Below are 13,329 nucleotides of genomic sequence, written 5' to 3' on the forward strand. Positions count from 1 at the left end.
TTTCAATGTAAATTCTCAAAAGAAAAATTAAAGAATTGATTAATTGGCTGAAACATTCATGTAGTTAATATAAAAATTTATTTCAAACTTGTGATCCAATCCTGAAACACGGGAAAGAAATCTGTAAATAATTGTGAAGTGAAGTTTTAGGTTTTATAATGTACTGCTTAATAGGCAACTTTCAAAAGAAAGATCACATTTTATATCAAAGGAAAACCAGTCCCATGTAACAGTTATAACAGTGCACGAAGACATTTACTCTCACTGCAATTGTATGGGCAATTAGTGAGATAAATTTGAAGCTGTGCTCTTATCTGGTAAGTTGTGCTCACGCACCCTTGCTTGACTATACTCACAGCAAAGCAATTCTGTTCATTTCATGAAATGTGAGTTCTATTTGTCCTGAATTCCTTAGTTAAAATTATCTTCTACACAGGCTCTAGCTAGTCCCTTCTGTAACTATGGGCTTTGGGTTGGTTTTGTTTTCTGCTTTCTTTGTTTGTTTGTTTTCTACAATAAATTCTATGTTCCGTGCCATAGAGGTTATTTTTCTTTCCCTCATATTTTAGTGTCATTAGATTCAATAGCAATTTCATTTAATTACCTTTTAAGAAGAAAGAGGGCTAGAAAAAAGTTGAAGATCTGACTATAGTCCTGTCTTTTCCCTGCATATTGGCCCATAAATAAGACCGTCTTTTAGGCTAGTCCAATGGGGAACCGCATTGTCATCTCAAATTTTATTTAAAAACAGCCTGCTTATACTCACTTCCTTTAAGATTTCGAGTACATCAGTTATGGTATGCTCAAAATTCTGTCATTACACTCATCAGGGTAGGCAGCTGTGAAAGTTAGTATTGGGCACGAGAACAGTATATTCAGAAAGTGAATTTTTCATTATATTTTATTATTTGTATACATATACATATATATGTATGTATGAATGTGTGTATTTTTCTGGCATATATGTCCATGGACTCCATGTATGCCGTCCCTAGAAGAGGGTGTCAGATACCCTGGGATGTGAGTTAAGATGATTTGAGGTTCCACATAGGTGAGGAATCAAACATGCATCTGCTGGAGAGGTAATCAATGTGCTTAACTGCTGAGTCAGGAGAAAGACAGAAATGAAGGATGCTATAGTATGACTCTGATGACTGGAAACAGGCAAAAGTTACATAGCATGATAGTTTTCCTGGTACAGAGTAATAATGTGCTATGCATATAAGTCACTTGTACAGCACTTGGCTAGCATGTTTGGAGTTCTGAGTTCAAACCCTAATAAGTACTGTATATAAAAAGCAATTAAGGGCTACCGTAAGACACAATTTCCCTTCTGTGATACTGAATAAATTGTTCAAGGAAAAAAATAAGAAAAAAATTTAGAGATTCTCTTATTGAGATGTATATGCTTCAAATTCATATTGAATTCTACTTGTTCAGTAGCTCGGAATGTGACTGCATTTACAAACAGGAAATGTTAAGGAAAATACTACAGGCAAATAAAACGTTTAATCTCAATCCTTATTCATTTCAAATATAATTGAAAACGAACATTAAGATACTGAAAATGGGGTTCAAGAAGTCACTCAGTGCTAAGGAGCACATACTGCTGATCCACAGGACCAAAGTTTAGTTCCCCAAACCAACAACTCACAACCATTTATAATTCCAGTTCTAGGAGCATCTGAAGTTTCTGGCTTCCAAGGTACCTGCTCTTATGAGTATACATCCACAAAGACATACAGATTGATAGACCAACAGACAGTGACAAACACACACAGACACACACACACTCACACACATGCACACAGGCACATACACTTTTTAAATGTAAACTTATTTTTTTAAGCATGACATGCCTGAAGACTATATTCACATAAAAGAATATACATAATTTTATAAAGACAAATATTTAAAAATATACTGAAAGAGACACCAGGAATAGGTCAGCATACAGAAGCATTGTTAGGATCCCAAGGGAACATGGACATGAACTGTGCCCATGAAGAATTTGTACTTCTCTCTTCTACAACTGTGAATTGAATTTCTCTCACAATAGTCTCTATTTGCTTATAGAAACGCTGGAAAACTAACCACTGGTGACAGTGTTAGAGGAGCTACATAATACAGTACATTACCGACCCCGTCACGTATACACAGGAGTATGTGAGGTAGAATGGGGTTTTGTAGCTTCATAGAAGTTACGAATCTTTATTCTTTAATAAATAAAAGCTATTAAAATAAAAGCCTTTTAAGAAGTAAAAGTTATTAAAATGCTGCTTCTTACTCAGATACCAACCTGACTGTGCTTCCCAAGTGCTGCGATTAAAGGTGTGCACCACCACTGCTTAGCTAAAATGCTTATTCTTAGTACCATTAATCATAAAATTGCTAGCATATACTTTGTCTTCTTTGTTAGTTGGTTTTTCTACCAAGCCTTATTAATTTTAGTCTTTTTACACATTGGGCTTCCTCATTTTTCTCTCCCTAGATTTCAGCAGAGATTGACTCTTAATAAATTGGGTGATAATTATTTATGCACTAGAAATTGAATCCAGTGGAATAAGGTGTTACTAGTTCTTCCAAAAGAAGTGCCTTACCTCCACTCGCTATATTTGATACAGAATACTCCTAGTTTGCTTTCTACAGTTGTGATAAAGACCATCTCCAAAAAAAACCTTGAGGATGAATGTGTTTATTGGATTACTGACACAGTCCATCATTTTGGAAAGCCTTCACAAGAATTCAGGCAGGCCAAAACCTTTTTAAAAAGGAAATGAAGCAGAGACCTTAGAGGACTGCTGCTCTCCAGAGCCAGCTAATTCTATTTTCTCATACAACCTAGAAGTACCTGCCCAGGTGTGACACTACCCGCATCAATCATTGATTAAGAAAATTCCCCAAAAACTTGCATTCGAACCAAACTGATAGAGTCATTTTCTCTCGACTGGGGTTATCACTACCCAGATGAACTTATTCTTTGTCAAATTGTCAAACTAACCAAGATAATAGCAATTTCTGTCTTTAAACAGAATTATTTCACAACCAACCACCTTAATTCACAAATTTCCTCATTCTACTATGAGGCATACATTCATGAACCCGGTATTGTCACAGCTCTTACCATGTTTATGGGATCCACAGGTCCAATGCTGTTTACATAAACATCAGTTTCAATTACTGTGGGTCTCACTGCAAAGTAGCACAGAATGAATGGTTCATGATATCAAGAATTGAGAGAAACCTTAAATTTAATTTTGCATCATATTATTTATTTATTTCAATAATAATATACTCATTATGAAATGTAGCAACAAAAACCTGTTACAAAGTCTGAAAATAATTTCACTATGAATATAAATCAGAGTTAATATTTCATGAGTACAATCTAAAATATTACAGACATCTAAGTATTGTTCACCAAAAATTTGTTCATCAAAATTACAACTTTATATTCAATAAAATTTTTACCAGTATTTTTTTTCTGGTTTAGTTCTAGGCCTTTAGGGTTAGACTACATTTTTATATGTAGATAATATATATTTCTATTTTTATATAAATCATATATGTATATATTTAAATTTAATGAATCTTTTGTTAGTGAGTATATAGTAATCTTGCTCTCATAGAGTAAGGGAACGGCATTGACTTCCAACTTTTGCTGTTTTCAAAGTGATTATTAAATCTAGGATGTCTAATTTAAAGAGACAATGTGAAGTCACTAAATACAGAGTTGAGATGGTATAGAATAAGTGTCTACTAATTATAGTGACTTTTGGCACACAGTGCCAAAGTAGCATCCATGTTGAAGGAGGTAATGTAAGAAGCTGCTTCCAGACCTGACTCACATGAGGATCTTAACATTCATTCATTCCTTACTCTCTGTTTTGGTAAGAGTGTTCCCTGATGTTATTGATACTCTTTTACTGATCACTATAGAGATGTTTCCTTATCTATTTTACTTTGTGTGTTGCCATTAGGGTTTTCTCAGGTAGTCTTCAGGGACTATATCTGATTTTGCATATTCTATCAAAATATACATCAATGGTCTGCAATTTAAAATGTTATAAAGTGATGCCATTTATAATTAAATCTTATCTACCGAAGTCTTGTATCTGATGGTGACAGAAGTCATTTATGTCTATTAAACCTCCTTGTAATTAGATTTACAAAAATATTTGACAATCGTTTTTCTGCCATGAAAAATATTTTTACATAGTTTCTTTAACTCTACTTGGCATCTCCATAATAAAACATACAAAGAACCGTTTTGTTTTGTTTCATTGGATTCTAGTGGAGAAAAGACAAAACATATTCACAAAGAAGACATGAGAGGATAGAAGTTTCAAGAGACAAATGCAGATACTTACAGCCAACCATTGAACTGAGGTCGGGTCCCCTATGGAAGAGTTAGGGGAAGCACTGAAGGAGCTGAAGGGGATGGAAACCACATAAAAAGGCCAACAGTCAACTAACCTGGATCCCTGGGAACTCCCAGAGACTAAGCCACAAGCCAAAGAGAATATACAGGCTGGTCTGTGGCTCCCCTCTCATGTGTACCAGAGGACTGCTTGTCTAGCCTCAGTGGGGGAGTATGTACATAATTCTGTAGAGACTTGATGCCCTAGAGAAGGAGGATGAAGGAGGGAGACCATCTCTGAGGCAAAGAGGAGAAGGGATGAGATAAAGAATTATGAGTTTGGGGGACCTGGCCAAGGGGGAACAACATTTGGGATGCAAATAAATAAAATAATAATTTTTTAAAAAAGTTGCAAGAAGACCACTTATCATGTCTTCCAGAGAACTTGATATAGGAAATGAGTGAGAAGAAAAGTGGCCTTGTAGTTAAAAGTGTATCTGTAATCACAGCATGTCTGGAACCATGTTGTCCAGTTCATACTTCTACCATTGTACCACTTATATATTTTCCCTTTTCTAACCTGATCTACATTACTCATGTTCAAGGGTTGTGTTAATCTTCACTGGATTCTCTTTCTCTTTTGCACAGTGGCAAATCTGTCAGTTTCAATGTTTTTCTGGCTGTTGTTCACAGGCTGTTGTTGGTCTATCTAACAAAGCCTTCAAGCTACAAAATTTCAGTAGAAATTCATAGGTAATTTTGCAATACAGTGCTCACAAAGACATGCCATTGATTAGCATATGCAGGTGGGGAATCACTCATTCCCTATATAGATTTGTTTATGTGTTCCCTGCGACAAGAACTATTGACTATTATATCTATTTACGTAACCCGAAATATAAATAAATCATTGTGAAGTAGCTTAAAAGAAAGTTAAGTGCCCAGACTAACATAAGAAAAGGTAATTTAAATTGCTAGCTTCATGTGGCTGTTTTAAATATAAATAGGTCACATGATTTAGAGGTTTGCAATCTATATGAGCCTGATGACAGCTTAGTGCCTTTAATTGTCATTTATTTCTGCTAACTATTTGCTGGTGGCAATAAATAGATAATTAAGCTAATTACAGCTAGGATTTAAAGGATAATTTTTATGAAGCCAATTAACAATATAAGAGGTTCCTCAGATGAATTTGTAAGTATATTTATTGCATTTTCTAAGCAATTACAAGTGATCTAAACACACAACTCTTTCATAATCATACTTTTCATTTATACTCATAAATCAACAAACATTTGGTTTCTGCATTTACTGCCGACAGTAAAAACAAATGACTACAGGGTATTTATTTTGCAAGACATGTTTATCATACTAAAATGTAGAAACTTCTACATATTAATCATTTACCCTGACTCTATGATATCAATATTTCTGAACTAATTATAAGATGAAACTGTATATGTTAGTCAAATATTAACTCTGGTGTTAGTGCACAGGCTACATGACATTCATTTACTGGGAGAATTGCTGACCAATATCAAAAAGCAAAGCCACTGAAGTTCCCACAGTGGATCATCACCAGTGCAACACAAAATATTTGCTGTTGGTATAGATATTCCGTGCCTTACTTTAAGGAAACTAAGTTTGTATAAGGAATATGCAATATATTTTTTAGAATTGTGTCCTCATAAGACCAAAAAAGGGGGAAAGATACCAAAATGAAAACATTACTAAAATGAGAAAACAGACTCCATGTTTGTAGAATATGGACAATTTTCACATTTTCCTATTTGTTTTCAGTGGTGAAATATATTTCTTTAACAATCATGATATGCATATTTTCTAACAATATAACAATAGCTGACTGGTAATTAGTTAAGGTCTTTTAAATTGTAGCTCTAAACAAGATGAGGAGATATGGATATGAAAATTGCAGAAAATGTTTCAGATTAACTCAGGATAATATCGCTTGCATGTATGTTTTCAAGGATGATAGTTTGGCGCTCGAAAACCACTTTGAGTGCTTTTCCTGTGAATGATCATCTCCCTGCTCCAAGCTTCCCTCAGTTGCCTAGAGTTCTCTGCACAGGATTAGAGCTTCATAGACTTTATACCTTCAATTTTGGCATGTACATGTTAGGCTCACATTTGGACTAAATGTACTTCTGTAAAAATACATAGAGATGGTATGATGAATCCCAGAAGGTGTAAAGATACAAATGAATAGAGGTTTAAGTTAACTTGACCATCTACATAAGAGAAAGAAAAAATAGATTGTATTTAAAAATGGGACTTCGGGATGTCTTTTCTCCACAGAGGGTTCTGATCATGCATTCCAGGAAACATTTTCCAATTCCCTCTCAGAGTTTTTCAGCAGAATATCAATCTTTTTAATAATGTTGATTTGAGCATTATTTTATTTTATAATAATTGTGCTTTAATCTATATGTATCTGTTTACCCACTATAGTTTATTAAGGCAGTTTGTTTAAGTCAAACCTATAATACATAAAGATAGGTTTACAGACTTTTTATTGTCAGAAAATAGTCTTTAAAGCAATTGAACCATATAATTAATTGAGACATTTTATATAACAATATATTTTTTAAAAAAATATGTTTATGAAAGCTATGTTTATGAAATAACTTCAGGAAACCAAATGTATTATTGTTTGCAAATGGTGCAAACCCATTTCCATCCAAAGAGCCACATTGTGTAAGGATTTTTCACAATGACAGTTTTTATATTATCATATTCCTAACTAAATTTAAATTTCAGTTACCAAACCATGGTCAGAGTTTTATGAAGTTTTCTTCAAATTTCTTTATGGAATTAAATATCTGAAAATTACTTCTCTGTGTAACAATTTTACCCATATTGAATAACTAGGGGAGCTATTATTCAACTTATTTTGAAATGTCTAACTCTGGTTTGTTTAACAGGATTTTGCCCACTCACTAAAATGAGTCAAGGACCTTAATTTTTGAGATATTTTTTTTCAGTTTTATTCATTTATATGAATTTGGTAAATTCAAAAATAGAGACAAATATATATATATATATATATATATATATAATTTCACTGAATCCTTAGCCTGTAAACACATTATCAAAATAATTGGAAATGGGACCTGCATAATCAATATATTAGTGGTATCACTGTAGTTCTGATGGATATATAGGATATAAATGAAATAAAAATAAAAACAACTATGTTGGGAGTGACCCTGTTTGAATGTTAACTCCTTGTCAGCCATAAGTGGTTACTTATAAATTCTTAGCCTTAGTGGAAAAGTATTAGCCTAGTTGAGATTTTTGTGAGAAAAAGTTGAGGCCTCTATGGGAAAGTACTATCCTCAGTTAAGAACAAATAGCTACAGATCTTGTGGACTGGTACCTAGCAACCCACTTTGTTCTGTTTCTCCTGCTGAACTTTCTTTTTCTTTTCTTTTTTAAAATGTATTTATTATTATTTTCTTTATTTAAATTTCAAATGCTATCCCAAAAGTTCCCTATACCCCACTCCTGCCCATGCTCCCCTACCCACCCACTCCCACTTCTTGGCCCTGGCCTTCCCCTGTGCTGGGTCATATAAAGTTTGCAAGACCAAGGGGCCTCTCTTCCCAATGATGGCCGATTAGGCCATCTTCTGCTACATATGCAGCTAGAGACAGGAGCTCAGCGGGTACTGGTTAGTTCGTATTGTTAGCCAATATACCGTTTTGGAGAACAGGTGCATTCTCCCAGAAACAAAGCGACTCTGCACCATCCCCCTCCCCATACCCTGCTTCTGTGGGCATAAAGCCTGACTGGGAATGATAAAATTTGACAGCTTGATCAATCAGACTTGCTGTCCTCCGTGTGTTTCTCGCCCCTCATTCTCTCCACAGGCGGTTCCTCAGACCCTGTTCAACTGTCCTGCGGGCCAGGACAAACTGGTGCCCAAGCAGGGACCCCAGGGGCTAGAAGAGGAGAGAATGCTGCTCATCCTTGTAGGGTAGGTCTACTCGCTCATGTTGAGAAGCACCAGAGAGCGACTTCTGTTCGGTCAGGACTCCACAGACTAACCCACTGTGAGACAGTCTGTGAGGAAAATATCAAGCAGCACAGATCTTAGGAGAAATATGGTAAGACATGGGGTGAGCATGTCAAAGCAGTCACTTTATGTGATAGGACTCAAAAGAGTCACTCAAAACATGAGGAGCTAAAGTTAAGGAAAAGGATTTAATACAATTTTTAGATTTTGTGGAAGATAGTTGTCCATGGTTTCCCCAAGAGTTGGTGATTGTTTTAGAGATTATTATGAAACATTTGGATCTATAAAGATACATGTTACTGCCTTTAGCTACTGGTATCTCATTAATGACATTCTTAGGACCACCCCTGCAAGGTCAGATCTTTAGCATTTAGTGTTTGAGGGAGAGCGATCTTCTAAGGAATCCACCCAAATATATGTGATAACCTCATATACTTGTATATGGAAATTCTGAAATACTTTGGATATATTGGATAATACTGCAAAGATGGGGAAAAATCTGGGAAACAAGTGTTTTAAAATGAAAGCAATGTGAAGACAGTAAGCGCCTTAAGTGATCTCATAGGAATTACTGAAGAATTCCTGTATTATTAAAGATATTGAATTGTGATTGCACATCTTTCAAAAACGAAAACTTCTGGTATATCAAGCAGCTTGTACTATCTCACCAAGTTAGAGAAAAATATGAGTAAATGCTGTGAGGTAGCCAGCATTTATCTGCAACAAGAAAATAACACAGAGTGGAGTTGGGCATCCTGCATGAAGAGTCCTGAGGCATCTGGTATCTCAAAGTTTTACGTATTATACTGACAAACTAAATATTAAAAGGTTCTAAGTTTTATGAAAATGTAGAAAATTTTCAGTTTCTCCAGGTATTTCTATGCAACCAAGGAAGTAGGTTCTTACTACAAAGCTTAGGCCCAGACAACTGAAATCACTATTGCTCAGTAAAAATAAAGTCAGTGATAAAAATAGTCTAAAACACTTCTCAACTATTAAAATTAGGCAATATTCACTTATTTTCCTATATTCCCAAGAAGAAATTAAAGAAGAACAAACTGAGTGGCCAAAGTAGTACTGAAAGAAATGTATATAACTCTGTCCAAAGTTCCAACATTTCCAACAAAATGGGAAATGAAGTAGTGCAGAGAATAAAGAAAGCATCTCTGCTCAAATTCCAACATGGTTTTCTGGGGCTAGAGAGAATCAGAAAAAGACAGAGAAAGAGGAAAGAAGTAGGGGAGAAAGCACTGAGAACAGATTCTCTTAGAAATACCTCAAACATCTTCTCACTCTGTGCACAACCTTTCTTCTGTTAACAGAATAAAATATGGTTTGTGAAAGAAGGCAGTCCGAATCAAGCTTCAGAATGATATGAAAATCCCATTAAAGTGAACTTGTGTGTCATCAATCTGAAGGTAGTTAAGAACATGTTTTGAGACTAGAACAAATAGTAAGAAGAAAGAAATCTATGACTAAGTGTGTTATAAAAGAACATTCTTCAAAACGAGGTGTTTCTGGGCAGAGCACAATGTCAAAAGTGAAAATAGAAACATGCTTTATAAATTGAATGGCGAAAGAGAAAAATAGCAAAAGGAGAATTATATGTTTCTACAAAGGAACAGAATCCAATAATCCGAATGTCATTCAATCCTCATCCAACACAAAAGAAACATCGACATCATGACCACTGAGTCATTAATGCTGTATACATAGCCACATGAGGACATTGATGGATTAAAGCTGAGCTAAAGTATCTACAAATCAAAAAATAATTAGACAAAAAGATTATTTCAAAACCGATTTAAAGTCAAAATAATGCAACTTGGGACAAAATACTTATAAGCAGTAAGCCATAGAGACCTCAAAGGTAAATACTCAGAGTGGCTGCCTGTATTCAAGCAAGAATCCTAGAAAGAACACTAATCACTTTGAATCAGAAATTCAGATGGTAAGCCTGAGTGAGGCACAGTCCCTGTCCTTAACAAAAGAGAGGCGAAAGCCTGTTGCTTGTGTATGATGGGATCACAGGATAACCAATAGTGAATACTTTGGAAATTTAGTAATAAATTATAAAGAGATTTAGTAATAGATTACAAGGAGAGTCAAATACATGATAAATACAAGGTAAGCAAGTGTGAGGTACTTATTGATAATTGAATCCACAAAGAAATCATTGCAGTGGAATAGGAATAGCAATGGAATCATGTGAACTCAACAAATAATGAATGAATCTGCTTAGTATTAAAAACTGAAAAACAGACTCTTTAAGACTATCAGGTGTTTGTGGAAAAACTAAGTAAACAGAATGATTTGGGGGTATATATTATTAAAACTATTTTTTGAAATATTAAACAACAATTAAAGAACCCATCACAGAAAGACAGCTTAAAATCAAATAAGCTTCCAGGAGCAAAGCATTGAACTGCCATCACACTCTTCAAACTAGAAAGGCTGAGGATGCCAGAGGCAAAGTAAGCCACGAAGGGGAAACTCAGGAGAGAAGGGTGTCACCGGGATTTGCTTCTGCATGTACATGTAAGATCAAGTCAACAGAAAAAGCTTCCCACTTATAAATGGTGTGAGCAAAATCTACCCACACCAAGAATAACTCAAAATACCACAAATGACAAGAAAGACTATTGATTAAAGGATAAAAATGTAACTTTAATAATGCAGAAATATGATAAGGGATTGGACCCAAATGAAAACTAATTGAAAATACTGACTTCTGTGAGATCGCAGACATAGCAAGACAAGTAGACCACCAGTGAATATTATTAAATGGGACTGCATATTAACTAATGCAGCAGGGGGTTAATTATCTACATATGCTCTGACAGCATATCCTGAAAATTCATAAAATGATTTAAAATAAAAATTATGAAATACCAGAATACGTAATGAGGATTTATAAGTCAATGTTCCTTGATATGATGGTTGAGAAAATATTGCTTGTAACATTAATAAATACCTCAGACTAGATGTAGTACTTGTAAAGAAAACACATGGAAAATATTTTAATTACTCTTAGAAATCACAAACAAAATATGAACGAATAGAGAGTCACTCCACATCATTCTTTTGGGAAATTCCATCTTATCAAGATGTCAGTTTTTTTCAAGAAAATTTGCAAGTGCAGTACAATTCCCATAAAAAATACCAAGATTTTAAAACAAATATATTGGTAGTAAAGTTGATATATTCAAACATACATGCATGTTAGCTCAGTTAACTCTAAAAATTAAAGATACTATAGAATTATGAGATGACAGTAGATTTAAAAGATATTATATATTAACAGTATTATAGTCTTGAAAACATCTGAAGCTTAGATCTCAAATTTTAAATGTCATTCCAAAAACCTAATAAAAGTTCAAAGGAACTCAATGTCCTCAGAGGATGAGTGAATTTTAGTTCTAGGTCAAGATGAGCTAGAATACTTACTATATTATATACTATATATTATATGCTATAATATTATATTATATATATATTATATACTATAGTATTTCTAGTATATTAAATATGATAGAAAATGATAAAAGTAAATACTTGAAATCATACATAGTGAGAAAATAACTTGGTCCTGTGAAGGCTCTATGCCTCAGTGTAGGGGAATTCCAGGACTGGGAATGGGAGTAGATGGTTTGGGGAGCAGGGGGAGGGGGGAGGAGATAGGGGAATTTTGGAGGGGAAACTAGGAAAGGGGATAACATTTGAAATGTAAATAAAGAAAATATCTAATAAAAAATAACTCAAGAAATAAGTAAAATAATTCATGATACTGAATTAACTGTGTAACAACTGGGAAAATTCAGTTAGATTTAGAATTTATACTAAATCCAGGAATGAATTCAAAATATGTGAGTAAGCTAAATATGAATCATAAAATACATAGATACATTAAGTTCTAAAATTATATGTAGTTTTGAGGGCTAAGTATGAGGTTATAGTGTAAAGACATTAGAATCATGCTCTAGAATTGGAAAAGGAAGCTAATCTGTAAGAAATACATAGGCAGATGCTCATAGCCAACCATTGGACTGAACACTGGACTGAAAGGAGGAGTCAGAGAAAGGGCTGAAGGAGCTGAAGGGGTTTACAACCCCAGAGGAAGAACAACAGTATCAACCAAACAGACCCCCAGAGCTCCCAGGAACTAAACCACCAACCAAAGGGTACACATGGAGGGATACATGGCTCCAGCAGCATACATAGCAGAGGACAGTCTTGTCAGGCATCAATGGGAGGAGAGGCCCTTGGTCCTGTAGGGGCTCCATACCCCAGTGTAGGAGAATGCCAGAGTGGGGAGACAGGAGTAGGTGAGTTGGTGGGGAAGCACCCTCATAGAAGCAGGGGAGGAAGGATGTATCTGGGAGTTTCTGAAGGAGCAAACAGGAAAGGGGATAACATTTGAAGTGTAAATAAACAAAATATCCAATAATAATATGCTAGAAAATGAAGAAGGAGGAGGAGGAGGAAGAGAGAGGGGGGAAACAAACGGAAGACTAGATTAAATGCTGTGATTTTCATTTAAGCCAAAACTACAGAACAAAATCATGTCTCATAATACATGTATGATATCTGCTCTTGCTTTCTTGCTCAGTCCTCTTGCCCCTTCCCCCTCTCTTCCATTCCCTTCCCCCTCTCTTTCCATGTGCTCATGGTGGGTTTCTGCTTCTCTCTCTCTCTCTCTCTCTCTCTCTCTCTCTCTCTCTCTCTCTGCTTTTCTCTGTCTCCAACCTTTCAACTCCCCTCCCCATGCCCTGAATAAACTCTATTCTATGCTATAAAAAAAGAAATATCTATGAGTATTGATGCCTAGGAATGTGTGTAGAAAACATGCAATTTTCTACCATAGTCCAATGAGAGGATTAAAAAAAATGAGTGATACATAATAGTAATGAATACACCAAAGGTTTAGATCTTG

The 13,329-nt window shown here is 35.0% G+C and overlaps 1 protein-coding gene across 2 annotated transcripts in view; it reads right to left on the reverse strand.

Annotated features, from left to right (window-relative positions):
- The window catches only part of Gabrg1 (gamma-aminobutyric acid type A receptor gamma1 subunit), a 76,630-nt gene that overhangs the window by 34,483 nt on the left and 28,818 nt on the right, over positions 1 to 13,329 (reverse strand). For both annotated transcript variants that reach the window (XM_021210631.2, XM_029545421.1), the window contains exon 3: positions 3,125 to 3,192. In XM_021210631.2, coding sequence (XP_021066290.1) covers positions 3,125 to 3,192 — 68 coding nt within the window. The remainder of the gene's footprint in view (positions 1 to 3,124; positions 3,193 to 13,329) is intronic.

This window comes from Mus pahari, chromosome 13 (assembly GCF_900095145.1).
Source record: "Mus pahari chromosome 13, PAHARI_EIJ_v1.1, whole genome shotgun sequence".
Taxonomy (NCBI): domain Eukaryota; kingdom Metazoa; phylum Chordata; class Mammalia; order Rodentia; family Muridae; genus Mus; species Mus pahari.